The sequence below is a fragment of the Pyricularia oryzae genome, chromosome 2 (assembly GCF_000002495.2).
Source record: "Pyricularia oryzae 70-15 chromosome 2, whole genome shotgun sequence".
In the NCBI taxonomy this organism is placed as follows: Eukaryota; Fungi; Ascomycota; class Sordariomycetes; order Magnaporthales; family Pyriculariaceae; genus Pyricularia; species Pyricularia oryzae.
In genome coordinates, this window is record NC_017850.1 from 7,445,212 (window position 1) to 7,459,605 (window position 14,394).

The following is a 14,394-nucleotide window of genomic DNA, read 5'->3' on the forward strand; positions in this document are numbered from 1 at the left end:
TGGAGCCGAGTCGTGATTCTGAGGGTAGGTCTAGGGGCCTGATCCTCACATTACCCCCCTCTAAGGCCTGATCGACGTAGGCGGTCAGAGTCTTGAGTTTGTCACGTGTGTCTCCTCGGGGCCTTCCTCCGCTCTCGTGTCTTTTTCGCATCGTGCTCGGCAACATTGTCCTCGGGTCCGTCCTCCGCAAAAACATCCTCTGCTGCGCTCCTGATCCACTGTTGCAAATTTACCGGAGGTCCTGCTGCGTCCGGGTACTCCCTGTGAAAGGTATCCAGCAGTACTGGTGAATTTTTCAAGTCGCGGGCCTCATACCATGTCTCATCAGGGTCGAGTCCGACCCACGATACCTGATATTGCAACGTCTTCTTTCGTCCGAATAGACGTGAGGCCAACACTTGCTCCACCTCCCACTCCGGTTCTCCGTTAATTTCGACCGGTGGTTCCGACTTTTGATACTGCTGAGGTAATGGATCCGTTGCTGCCTTGCGCAGTCGGCTGGCGTGGAACAGCTTACTACCTTTATACCAGGCAGGGGTGTCGAGAATGAAGCTGTGGCCCTTTTCCTCGAGAATCGTCCATGGTCCTGCATTTTGCGAGTCCAACTTGGTCGTAGGAGCTTCGGTGGAAAAACCCTTTTTGCTAACGTAAACCGCATCTCCCACCGTAAAGTCGACCGGTCGCCGCTTCTTATTAGCCTGCCTCTGTTGCTCTATCTGCGCTCCGAGTCCGTTGTTGCGGGCCAGTTCCTGAGCTTGCCGGGCTTGGCGGACCATTTCCAGCGCCTTTTGTTGCTGACCGGTCTCCAGGTCTTCTTCGGGTAAAGGTAAAGAGAGCGGGTCTCTAGGGCGAGCTCCGGTTTCTGCTTCGATCGGTGCCATGCCAATAGAGGCGTGGACGGACGAGTTGTGGCCGAAGTCGAAAGCGGGGATATGCCGTCGCCAATTCGTTTGGTATTTGTCTACATAAAAGCGCATTTTCTAATCCAATTCAGCGTTGGTAATTTCGACGCTGCCCTGACTTTGAGGGTGGCGGGCGCTTCCATGTTTATGCTTTGTTCCTGTCAACTCGTTTAGAGTATTTAAGAACTCGGATATAAACGGTCCGGCGTTATCGGAAAGCCATAAATCGGGGACGCCTTTCCAACGGTACACGGTCTGATAATACCGCATGGCCAAGGTCTCCGCGGTGTCCGTCTTTTTTCCCGGTAGGGTGGCCAAAAGTTTGGTCAATCGGCAGATGAAGACCCAGACGTAATTATAGCCTTCTTTATCCTTGGGCATATCTTTGCCGTCTACCATTACGTGCTGCCAACACCGTCTAGGGATCTCCAGTGGGTGCAACAGCCCAGGCGTCTTATCATGTCGTACCTTGTTGCGTTGACATTCGCGACAATTCTTAATGTAGCGTTTGACGTCTCGATTTCGGTCGGGCCACCAATAGTCCTTTTTCAGGCGGCTGAGGGTTTTATTCTGGCCTCCATGGCCGAAGATCTTGGGCTCATGAGCTTCGCGGATGAGAGCCGTTCTTAAGAAGATTTTGCCATCCTGGGTAGTCTCGGGTACCGTTAACAAATTGTCGTGGTGACCTAGGTTCTGTTTCAGGTTTTCTTCCAGGATAAGGGCCACCAGGTCAGCTCCCTGCGGTGCGGAGGGTTCCAAGTTGCTAATGGTTGGAAGAGGTTCGCCGGGTCGGGAGTCGATCTTTTCTGGAGGGATTAGTGCAATGGTGCAGTCTAACACAGCTCGGGCCTTAACCGTAGGGTTGTCGATAGTTTTGCGCGAAAGGGCATCGGCTGCCACATTATCCTTGCCGGGACGGTATTTAAAGGTGATGTCGAAGTTGGCCAGGTAGTCAGCCCATCGTATCTGGCGAGCGGACAAAAGTTTCTTGGTCGACCAATAAATTAGGGCCTGGTGATCGGTGAAAACACAGAACTTGGTACCCAACAGGGCTGGTTCGAAGTCCTTTAGCGTATTAATCACAGCTAATAGCTCCTGGTCCTGAATCGGATAGTTTTGTTCAGCAGGGGACATGGTTTTGGACGAATAGCCGATTGGCTTCCAGCTGCCATCGTCCTGTTGCTGCCACACGACACCGGCGGTGGCCCTGCCACTGGCGTCGGTGTCCATCCTGACAGGCATACCGGGTTTGAAGAAACTCATCACGGGGGCGGTGATCACCAGCTGTTTCAGCGCTTCAAAGGCAGATTTCTGCTCGGGGCCTCTTTCGAACGGGACTCCCTTTTTCAATAATCGGGTCAGAGGTTCTGCTTGTTCGCTGGCGTGATGGCAGAACGTCCGAACGAAATTGCATAAGCCTAGGAAGGATCGTACTGCCGAAACGGAGGTGACGTCGTCCCATTGCCAGCTGGTGATGGCTTCGACCTTTTTGGGGTCGATGCGGATACCTTTACCGATCTCTAGAAGTAAACCCAGGTACTCGATTTCGAAAACGCCGAAACTTGACTTTTTGATATCGCCTTGGAGTCCGGCTTTGTGCAGCCTGTAAATAACCTCCTCGGTTTGCTCAAAATGGACTTGCTCCGATTTATCCTCGGTGTAAATCAACACGTCGTCTGCGTAGGCGCTCGCGAAAGCGTCCAGCAGTTCATTAAGCTGAGCGTTGATAAAAGCTTGGAACCAGGCGGGTCCGACCTTCAGTCCAAAGGGTAGGACCTTCCACCGAAATGTGCCTTGTCGCGTTTTGAACGCCGTTAAATACCGTGACTTCGGATCCATTAGCAATCTGTTAAAAGCTCGAATAATGTCGATCTTGGTCATCCTCCGGGCTTTTCCACACTTGCTCAACGTCCCGGCCACGTCGGGGGCAAGTACTTGTCGTCCTTTGATGAATTTGTTTACCCATCGGTAATCCACACAAAAACGTTGCTCCTTCGATTGCGGTTTAGGAACGAACAGAGTCGAAGCTGCGGTCTCCTCCATTGTCCGTTCAATGAAATCGATCCTCAGAAGTTCGTCGATGGTTTCCTTTTCCAACTCCATTATCGCGAAAGGGGTCGAATAGCGGGCTGGCCTCCCCTCCAAAGGTTTCTCGAGTTCCAAAACCACGTCGAAGCCGGGTCGGCTAGGCGGGAGAATCGTCGACGCCTTTTTGGAAAAGAAACCTTCAAGGTGGGCAAGTGCTTTGGGTAACTTGGCTCGTACTTGCGCGATGTGCTCCGGGTCTTCGTCTGCAGGGAATGGAATGGGATGTCCATCGTGAGTCTTGTTCCATTGCAGGGCTGATACCGCATTGAGGCTGGTCGTAGGCGTATCGTTTACTGGTACCAGCGGTATAGGCTCCGTGGGTAACGGGGATCGCTTCCATCGATCTTGACGTGGGTCGTTAAGGAGGGCACAAATACTAGCTGGCAGGCCTTTGTTGGAAACGGTCTTTGGGATAGTCGGGAAGGCGTTAATTTCTGCGATCTGAGCCTGGTTTTCGTGTTGGCGTTTAGGGCTTCGAAGTATCTTGCGGACCTGGATGCGACGGTCTTCTTGTTCCATCTTGCGGTCCCGGCGGACTGCGTCAGCTTGGGCCTCAAGGTCCAGAGGCGGATTCGAACGTTGTACAACGATTGCGGGTGAGTATTGGGCCATGGCGGGCAGGTCGTTGGGCCAAACGAAGCTGCGGGTAGCTGGGAATAAGCCTACTCGATGTTTCGTCCACCATTCTTGTCCGATAAACACATCGTGGGCCGTTTCAAGGAGGATGAATTTCTGCCGTGGGAATTGTCGTCCGTCGATTTGCAAAGTGAGCCGAAGGTATTCGGTGGCTCTTGCGGTAACCTTCCCGTTAAAATCTCCAAAGTCCAAAGGTTTGGGGAGCTTTTTGATAGGTAGCTCTAAACGTTGGGCGACCTTTCTCGCCAGGCTCGGTCGAATGGATAAGTACACATCTGCTCCGGTGTCACAGAGAGCTTGGGCGTTGAGACCACGACCTTTGTCTTGCAGTTGAATGGGAGCAAGGAAGGTGTTTAATTTGGGTGATCTATCGATTTTAGCTATCTGAGGCATGCAGACTGCCGAGGAGACTTCCGGCAGCATAGAAAACAAAGACCTGCGTCCAAAAGAGCGCTCCTTTCCTTGTCGGAAAGAGTGACTACTTCCTTAACGGGTGTGGGAGTCGCTGTTTTAACCTCTCTCCTGTGTTCGTAATCGCGGGAACGGCGACGACGAGGCTCGGGCGATTGGCGCCCCTTTTTAGCCTGTTTCCGTTTAAGGTTTTCCTCGTAGGCGCGCTGATTAGCCAGTGCAGCGTTGGCGACTTTGTTCACGAAAGACTCGTACGATATATCCGGATTTTTAGCGTCGTCGAAAAGCTGGGTGTTCAATTTTGCCGGAATATGTTCGTATAGTAGGGTTTTACGCTCTGATTTGAGAATGTTGGCGCGGTCCGCCAAAGTGTTAACTTTGCCAACAAAAACATGGATGTCCATAGTTTTGTCTGCTGGGTCAAACATCATTTCAGCCAGTTCTCGGCGTGCTTTAGTGCCTTGGTTATCGTCGTGGTACACCGCAGCTAAAGTTGCGACCATCTCGGCAACACCGCTAAAAGGGTTTTCTTTCGAGGCGTAACGGCTACGCAATAGGTCGTTAGGCGGTCCTTTTGTTAACGAAAAAAGGGCTGCCATACGGCTACGTTCGGTCTTGTAAGTGCTTTCATCTTCTTCCATCATATCGGCGACTTGGATGATCCACGTGTCGAAGGTGTCGTCCTTACCCTCGAAAGATCCGGGGTCAACGCCGGTCTTGCGGGCTTTTCTATCATACCCGGGGTTAACGCTAATTTGGCCATTTCCGTAGGGCCTAAAGGCATCATGGGCGGCAAATCCAACAGGTTTAAAATCGGTCCCACCGAAGGCGCTGTTAAAGGGTGTAACCCCACGGGCTCCATTACTGGTGGAGTTGTTTTGGGTGGCCAACTGGTCCTTCAGTTGGGCAATAGTAGCCAAGAGGTCTTGCAATTGCGATTGAGTGATGGTGGCCTGGCCGGTTGTGTTTTCGCTTTCGTTTGCCATTTCGCTTCTCATTTGGGCGGCAGGCGAGGGCGCTCTGCTTGGAAATTTCGGAATTTCGTTCCTGCCGTCTGACGTCTTGGCAGAAGGTTGGTGGGGAGGGCTTCGCGCCTCTCCTGGGTGCTCAGAAACTGACTCGTACTCGTACGATCCGTCAACTTCGATGCTGTCGACTGGCTGATCTTGCTCTGTGTCGTATTGGGGCTCAACGGGCTCTTCAGGCTCTGTGTTGGCGCTGGTAGGAGCGGGCTCTACTGGCTCTGGGCTCACTGGGGCAACTGTAATCTCTCCGTTTTGATCCGAACCTTCGGTGTTGGGAGTAGCAGTGCCTGAAGCCAAATTATCTGGCTTTGCTGAGTTTGCGTTTGTCACGCGTTGGGATTGGCGAATCGGTGGGCCGTAATTTTTACGCGGCGACATTAATTTCGCGAATGGTGTCTTCTGTGGCCTAGTTTACCGTCGTGCACAGCCGACGTGGTGAACGATTGAATAAAGGGATTGAACGATATATTTTAATTGCTTCACCAGCAAATTATAGCGAGTTTAGAATTATGTCACGGCCAGGCATACATTGGAGAACCTCAGTGTACTAGGCGCTATCGACGAAAATTCTAAACTGAAGAGAAGAGAGAAATTACAATCGACGACGCGCTCAAGAGACGCGCTTAAATCCGGAGGTAGTGGATCCTTGTCCGATCCCTGGCTCGGTGTGGAGCCGAGTCGTGATTCTGAGGGTAGGTCTAGGGGCCTGATCCTCACAGTTACCCTAGGATTAAGTTGGTATTATGCGGAATCCTGCTCGATTATATAAACCCAGCTAAATAAATATATTCGTTTAGATAAAATTATAGAAAACACCGTTTACAACATATAAAATACTTAATAATATTATTATTATAAATTTAACCCCTTAAATTGTGTTAATTATATGCATTATTTTGCATGTAATAAGCCCACTTTTATTTGTATATAGCCAATTTTATTTAGTGCCGAAGTGGAGTGGGGAATGGTGGAATTCCGTTACTTTGTTAATGCAGGAATGCAATTTAAAGGTCAGCGAGTGGGGTTAGCTACCCTGTACCGGGTTTAATACCCACCCTGCACCTGCGAGTCAGCTACCCTGTACCGGGTTGAAAATTTCACCAAGTTAACGTTTAAATGCAAACCCAGAGATGGTTTGTATGCAAATGAGGGTGTTTTTTCAAAAACCCATACAAATGTTACGATCAAGGTATCGGGGTAACCTGTTCTTAGGGTAAAGTACAGTGGGTTGAAGCAACTGAGCGTCTGACTGGGTAACTGGGGTTCTCAATGACTGGGGGTGAAGTTATGATCGTTCTCAAGTAAGTATTGAGGTTAACTAGAGTTTGATTGCTGCTAAGCAATCCTAGAATCGAATCTATCTACATGGTAATAAGCGTGCCTTATATAGACTATGTTCCGAATGTGATCTCCTTGATCTCACTGGATCAGTGAGATCACTTCTGTTGATCTGTTGTGATCCCAAAAGATCACTGAGATCACTCTCTTGGCAGTCACGTGAGGTCACGTGATTTCTTCTTACGTAATCCTTGTTCTGCCGGTCGGTGATTTTCCTGGGCGGGTGTCGTCAGGAGGGGTGTGACCCCACCTGGCCTCCCTGGTACTGGCCCAACTGTCTGGTCGTAACATCAGGTCTCCTCTCCTTTGGCCAAGTCCCTTTGGCCTTTAAGTAGTCCGTACTCCCTTGATCCTTGTTCTGGTTTTCCTTCCCTCCTGGCTAACTCTCCTGCGCCATATCTAGTCGCGTAGCCAAACCTAAACCTGGTCGTTCGTCGACAGAGCGCCGATCCGCCCTCCTCTCTTCTCTCCTGGCGTCAACGGTGGAGATGCCTTCTTGTTCCTCGTGTGAGTCTCGTGGGGTGGCCAAATGTTCGGTCTCTCCCCAGGATTCTTCTCGCTGTGTGGAGTGCTTGCGTTTCAATCGTCCTGGTTGTGACGTGCTGGGCTTTTCTTCCGCGAAAATCCGGAGTATTGGCCTTCAGCATGCTCGGATGGAATCCGAAATGGAGGCCGCTGAGGAGGCGCGTCGTCAGATTGATGCGAAGATTGAGCGCCTTCGAAAACAAAAGCGGATGTGGTTTGAAAAGATGATGCGAGCTGTGTCTCGCGGAATTGATGACTTGGAGGAATTGGATCGGGTGGAGCGTGAGGAGGCGGAACAGGAGGAGCGTCGACGATCAACCGAGGTCCTGCCTGAAGTGTCCTTGGAGTCGCTTCTTCCGGATTCCAATTTTGTCTGGGATTCGACTTTCCCGATGGGTCCTCTAAATCCTTCGTTGTTGGATGAGATGAATGTTCTTGCGCAACATTCCGTTGGTACGTCGTTTTTCTGGTGTTTTTGTTTTGTGTTGCATACTGATCGTTTCTTTGTAGGTTCGTCTGGTGGTATGGTTTCAAGTCCTGGTCGGCCCTTAACTTCTGGGAATGGTAGGTGGTGCTTTCTTAGGTCGTCCTCTTTTCCTTGGCTGACTTGCTCGCAGATCCAACTCCTGATAGTATTGGCGGAGCGGTTCCTGGCAATCCTGGAGGTGGTTAAGGGGTTCCCAAGTGTTTTCTTCATGTCCGTAGTTTTCCCATTTAACAAGGTATTCTGTTTTGCCGTGGTTGCGTCTGTGGTCGAGTATTCGTTCAACGTCGTAAGTTTGTTCTGCGTCGATCTCGATCGTTTCTTGTGTGCTGGTGCCGTGTGGTGCCGGCTCCAGTAGTGATACGTGAAATGTGGGGTGAATTCTCATGGTGTCTGGTAATGACAGTCTGTAGTTGGTGTCGCTGATTTTCTTACTGATTTTAAAAGGTCCAAGCTTCTTGAAATCAAGCTTGCTGTTTGGTCGTTGTGTTTTGATATTGCGTCGAATGAGGTAAACGCTATCTCCCTCCTTGAAGGATGGTCCCTTCATCCGATGCTGATTGGCGTATTTCATCATTCTTTCTCGTACGAACTCTAGTTCCTGCTGGAGTTCTTGGTGTAGTTGTCGTAGCTCGCTTGTTTGTTTCTCGGCTCGCGGTGCCGTAGTCGTGGTTCTTGGTTCTCCATAAGCCGTAGGGTTGAATCCGTAGTTGGCATAGAACGGGGTTGTCTTGGTACTCTCGTTCTCTGAGCTGTTATAGGCGAATTGTGCTGTGGGTAATAGCCGTACCCAATTGTCTTGCTTGTAGTTCACATAGCATCTCAGGTACTGTTCCAGTGTCTGATTGGCTCGTTCTGTTTGTCCGTCTGTCTGGGGATGGAACGCTGTTGATAGCTTGTGGTTTGTTCCTAGCTGTTCCATCAGAGATTTCCAGAATCTTGATGTGAAAAGCTTGTCTCTGTCCGTGATGATGCTTTCTGGAAGTCCGTGATTGCTAACAATCACTCGTAGGAATGTGTAGGCGATTTCTTCGGCGTTGCTGCTTTCTTTGTATGGTAGGAAGTAGGCGTATTTGGTGAGCTTGTCCACTATAACCAATATGCTGTCGTATTTGGTTCTCGTGAGTGGTTCTTCTGAAGGTGGTAATTTAACGATGAAGTCCATTGTAATAGTTTGCCAGGCCTTGCCGGGGGCTGGTAAGGGTTGCAATAGCCCGTAAGGTTTGTGTCTTGCGGACTTGCTTTTGGCACAGAGTTCGCAATCCTTAATGGCTTCTCGTACTTCTTGTCGTGTTCCTTGGAAGTTGTGGTGTTGTTTTAGCCGTTTCCATGTCTTAGAAATTCCTTGGTGTCCGTGTGCTTTGCTTTCGTGGATCCTCCGTATCTCTTCTGGTGTGGTTACTGTGTTTGTTGTCATAAGGCTTCGATGTGCTGGTAGGAGGTTTCCGTTTTCGTCTGTTGTGAGGATAACCCGTGTTTCCTTTGGCACTGTGTTCTCGTGATCTGGTCTTCGGCTGAGGGCGTCGGCCCTGCCGTTTTCTGTTCCTTTTCGGTAGATGATCCTGAAATGGAATTCTGACAGGAATTCTGACCATCTGATTTGTCGTTTGTTTAACACTTTGCTAGTGGTGAAATGGGTCAGGTTCTTGTGGTCCGTGTAAACTAACACCTCGTGTTTAGTTCCGGATAATTGTGGTTTCCATTCTTCAAATGCTCGAATGATGGCCATAAGCTCTTTGTCGTGAATCTGGTAGTTGAGTTCTGGTCCATGTAGTTTTTGTGAGAAGAAGGCGCAAGGATGCAACCGTCCTTCTTCGTCTCGCTGACTGAGTTGTCCTCCGATCGCATAGTCCGATGCGTCGGTCTCGACTTCGAAAGGTTTCGTTGGGTCTGGTATCTTGAGGATTGGTTCTCTGGCTACTGCGTCTCGTAGCTGTTTAAAGGCCTGTTGTGTTTGTTTCGTCCACTGGAATTCTAGGTCCTTCTTGGTCATGTTGGTCAATGGGGTGGTAATCGCGCCGTATCCCTTGATAAACCTTCTGTAAAAGTTCACGAATCCGAGGAATGCCCGAACGTTTTTTACGTTCTGTGGTTGAGGCCATTCCTTTACTGCTTGGATTTTCGATTCCTCCATCCTAATTTCTCCAGGAGCGATAGTGTATCCTAGGAAATTAACTTGCTTGCTGTGAAAGAGACACTTCTCGGGCTCAACTAAGAGCTTAGCGTCTTGTAGCTTTTTTAGGACGGTGTGAACGTGTTGCTTGTGTTCTTCCAACGTCTTGGAAAAGACAAGGATATCGTCCAGGTAGACAACGACGAAAATGTCTAGGCATTCCCTGAGAACGTGGTTGATCATGGTTTGGAAGGTTGCTGGGGCGTTGGTGAGGCCGAAGGGCATCACTAGGTACTCGTAATGTCCTCGTCGGGTGCGGAACGCTGTTTTCCATTCTTCGCCTTCCTTCATGCGGATCAAGTTGTATGCTCCTTTGAGGTCTAGTGTTGTAAACCACTGTGCTTGATAGAGCATGTCTCGGAGTTCTCCTATTAGTGGGAGTGGGTAGCAATTCTTTATGGTGATGTCGTTTAATTGTCTGTAGTCCACGCATAGTTGTAATTTTCCGTTCTTCTTTGGTACGAAGAGGATTGGGTATCCTGCTGGTGATGTTGATGGTCTGATGTAACCTTTCTTGAGGTTCTCTGCGAGGTACTCATCTAATACCTCCATCTGTGTTGGGTTCAAGCCGTATATCTTGTGGAATTTGGGCTGTGTTCCTTCTTTCAATGGTATCTCGTGGTCGAACGGACTATGCTCAGGTAGTCCTGTTTCGAGTTCGGGGCTGAATAGTCGTCCATACATCCGGTATTCGGCCGGGATGTTGTCGATCAATGTGGTAAGGTTCGATCGTTTTTCGCTCATGGATAGTCGCGATCCTTCCGATGTTGGCTCCAGGCGTGGCTCGCTTTTCCTCAATAGCGCCATAATTTTTTTTTGTTGATTTCGCTCCTGTGCCCTACGCTCGTTGCGTGAAGTCCGTTTCTCGGATTTTCCTTCAGAGGCTAACGGCTCTTCCCATTGGACTTGGCCGGTTGTCCAATCTATCCGGGGGTTGCTCCTTCTGAGCCAGGGGATTCCTAATATCACGTCTTTGTCCCCTATCTCCGTGATGTCTAAGGTGATTTGTTCCTTTCGTCCATAGCTCTCCATCCAGAGGTGTACGGTCTCTGTTTCGATGGTGCCGTTCCCGTATAAAACTGCCTCTCCTTCTACGGTCTGCAACTGGTATGGTTCCTTCTTTTGCTGCCAAGGTATCCGTCGTTTCGCTACGACCCTTGGTGAGATGTAGTTGCCTTGTGCTCCACTGTCGAGGAGTGCTCGTATGGGTCTGCCATCGAGTCGTATGTCGAGAAATATGTGTTCATGTGCTGCTATGGTGTTTTGTGTAGCGTTCAGGGTTCTTTGTTCCGTTCCTGTTGTCGCCGTTCGGTGCCCTGTGCCGTCTGGCTGTCTTAGTTTTTTGACTTGCTGGACTCGCGTCGTGGGTCCTTGTTTTTCTTGTCCCTGGGTGTGCGGCTATTTCTTGTTTCGACTAGGTCAAGTGGGTGTTTTGCTGGCACGGGTGTCTTGCGTGCGTTTGTGGTTTCCTCGTTGTCTTGTACGTTGGGGTTATTTTCTCTTGCTGCGTTGTACTGGCTCGAGGGTATGGTCTCTTCCTCGCTGGATTCTTCCTCTAAATCCTTGCTTGATTCTTGTGTTAAGGACTGATTGGTTGTCCTAATGTGGTGGGTTTGTCCCAAAAGTTCCTCATCTAATTCTCCTGAGGCGTCCGAGTCCGTGAGCTCGGGTAGTTGGGTCTCCCGTCGGTGTAAGTTCACTGGTTGCCTTGTCCCCATGGGTACTCGGTTTCCTACTGCTAGGGTTCGAGTGCCTCGGGGCTTTTGTGGGTACCATCCTGCGTCGATCTTGGAGCTATTGTGGGTCATACAATTGTCATCGTAGCAGGTGGTCCAGCTCATCGTGCTGTGTTGGTTAGGCCGTAGTTGCTGGTAATTGGTGGCATTAAGTCCTCGTGGTTTTTCGGTCTTGCCCCTAAAATCAGGGATATCTTCCTGGTTTCTCGGGCAGTTTCTGGCGATGTGCCCTGTCTTGTCGCACTTAAAGCACTTGCCATTCTTGGGGTCTTTACGGGGCTTCTTGTGTTGTGTGGCACTGAGGTCCATGGGTCCACTGTGGGTACCATAAGCTGTACTGTAGGTCTGGGGCGCCATGTGACGGGGCTGCTGCCATCCACCATTGTTTCTATGGTATATGGGTTGAGGGTGTTGGTACTTGCGTCCCGTGTTGGCTTGTCGAATCGAGGTGACGAACACTCGCTGTCCGCCTTGTTTTTCCTGTCGGCGTTCGTAAATCCGGTTGTCAAGTTTGATGGCAAGTTCGACGTACTCGAGGAAATCCGAGCTTGGATACTTCGTCTTTTATTTCTGACTTCAATCCTTGGTAGAACTGGAGGATCTTGGTTTCTTCGGTCATGTCCAGCCTTGTTGCTAGCCTTCTGAACTCGGCTGCATAAGCGGAGGCTGACTTGGTTTGTCGTAGGTTGGCCAAATCTCGTTCGGTCTGTCGTTTCTCATCGGGTTCCTGGAACAAGGAACGGAGGGTGCGTTCATACCCTGCGAAGGTTGAGAAAATGTCGGTGACTTCTTGGCGTCGTTCTTCGGGGGGTACATCAAGCCATTCCTGCAACAGGGGCTCGAACCAAGACAAGGCTCGTCCTCGAAGGAAGGTGGCCGCGTGTACCACCTTTTCTGTTTCGCTGCGGAAAGTTTCCAGATGGAATGCTTGGTAGGTGCGTACCTGTACAAGGTACCCTTTAAATTGTCCAGGTGTGCCATCGAATGTGGCTGGGGGGTTAAGCTTGAGTCTCTCGCGCCCATCAAGAGGGGTTGAGGTAACGTTGCGTACCCCCTGTTCGGCACCCCCCCTGTTCGGCACCCAAAAATAACAACACTTTTATTTTTATCCTCCAACTTCTATTATAAATATCTCGATGAATCTGTCACTTTTGGATTTACTTTTTTCTGATTTTAATTCTCCATTTTCCAATGAAGCAATATACTGAAAAACAGCTTATATCTGCAATTAACGACGTCAATAATGGCAATCCAATTGCAAAAACCTCCCGAAAATGGGGAATACCTAGGTCTACACTTCAAAGTCGACTTAAAGGTTCTCAACCTTATAAAAAAGCACAAAGCCCTTTTCAAAGGCTTTCCACGGAACAGGAAAAGCATTTGGCTGATTGGGTACTTACCCAAACAGCTTTAGGGCTTCCGCCAACGCATCAAGAATTACGCTTTTTTGCCGAACGAATTCTTCAAGCCGCCGGAGAGACAAAAGGCCTTGGAAAACGTTGGATAACTCGTTTTTTGGCTCGTTATCCAATCCTTAAAACCCAAAGGCCCCGTCGAATAGATAACGCCCGGGTTAATGGCGCTACTACGGAGGTAATTAAATCTTGGTGGCTTTATATTACGAACCCGGTTATTAACGCTATTAAACCGGAAAACCGTTGGAATATGGACGAAACCGGTATAATGGAAGGCAAAGGATCTAATGGCCTAGTATTAGGGCTTAACGGGATCCGGCCGTTGCAACGAAAAGAGCCCGGAACGCGTGGTTGGACGACTATAATCGAATGTATATCGGCTACGGGCGTTGCCCTCCCTCCCCTCGTTATATTTAAGGGAAAAAACGTACAACAACAATGGTTTCCCACGGATTTAAGCCCTTTCGATAATTGGCAATTTCATGCAACCGAAAACGGGTGGACAAATAACCAAACGGCTATCGAATGGTTAAAAAAGGTGTTTATTCCGTATACCCAACCTTTAACCCCTGAAAAGCGGTTATTAGTTTTGGATGGCCATGGATCACATATAACGGACGAATTTATGCTTCTTTGCTTGCAAAATAATATTCAACTCCTATATTTACCCCCTCATTCGTCACACGTTCTTCAACCATTGGATCTATCGGTTTTTGGGCCGTTAAAAGAAGCTTATCGACGTCAACTTGGATTTGTTAGCCAATTTTGCTGTTCAACAGTTATTGGAAAACGAAATTTCCTACTTTGTTATCGAAAGGCCAGATTAAAAGCATTTATAGCAAAAACCATTCAATCTGGTTGGCGTACAACGGGGTTATGGCCGGTAAACTTGGTTAAACCACTTTTAAGCCCTTTTTTGTTAGAAAATAGCAACGCCAACGTTATAAAAGATAAAAACAACGGTTTGCAAAGGGATAAAACACCGGAAAGCCCAGCCCAAAAAATTAACGACCCGTCTTTACTTATTTGGAAAACCCCTAAAACGACCCGAGATATCCGACTTCAACTGCAAAAACTTTCCCAATCCAACAAAACCAACGCTACTTCACGTCTTTTATTTGCAAAAGTCCAAAAAAGCTTCGAAGCCAAAGATACCCTTTTGGCTAGCGCCCAGCAAAAAATCAGCTTATTGGAAGCACAACTGGAGGCAATACGGCCGGTTAAAAGGAGGAGGGTGGTTCCGGATCCAAACGAGCTTTTGGTTAACAAACAGAACATTATTGGATTGCAGGAAAATGATATAGAAAATTTGGAACCTTTAGCTGATGAAGAAGAGGTTAATGAACCGGAGAAGCGTGAAAACGATTGTATTTTTGTCCGTTGATAATTTTATATTTAAATCAGTTTATAAAAGTAGGCATTTCGTTGTTAGATTTTCAGGGTGCCGAACAGGGGGGGTGCCGAACAGGGGGTACGCAACGTTAACTCTCCATGCTCCGCCACGTTATCCTCCTGATTCGGTTCGTCCAACTTATCCTCGGCAGCGGCTTTTATCCAGATTGCCAATCGCTTCGGCGGTCCTGCGGCATCTTTGTACTTCTTGTGGAAGTCGTCAAGGGCTGTCGCTGAATTCTTGAAATTTTCAGCCGGGTACCACGTGT

At 49.0% G+C, this 14,394-nt stretch overlaps 2 protein-coding genes across 2 annotated transcripts; one reads left to right on the forward strand and one right to left on the reverse strand.

The window, feature by feature from the left end:
* The first annotated feature begins 6,623 nt into the window (after positions 1-6,623).
* Positions 6,624-7,768, forward strand: MGG_15916 (uncharacterized protein). The gene is made up of 4 exons (XM_003715575.1): positions 6,624-6,734; positions 6,804-7,378; positions 7,436-7,489; positions 7,543-7,768. Exons 2-4 carry the CDS (start codon positions 6,889-6,891, stop codon positions 7,596-7,598), a joined length of 600 nt encoding a protein of 199 aa, XP_003715623.1. The 5' UTR covers positions 6,624-6,734; positions 6,804-6,888; the 3' UTR covers positions 7,599-7,768.
* A 3,447-nt stretch (positions 7,769-11,215) lies between these two features.
* MGG_15917 (uncharacterized protein) lies at positions 11,216-11,675 on the reverse strand (the record flags this gene model as incomplete). The annotated part of the gene is made up of 2 exons (XM_003715576.1): positions 11,216-11,224; positions 11,319-11,675. The coding sequence occupies 2 exons, from the start codon at positions 11,673-11,675 to the stop codon at positions 11,216-11,218; spliced, it is 366 nt and encodes a 121-aa protein (XP_003715624.1).
* Positions 11,676-14,394: the final 2,719 nt, after the last annotated feature.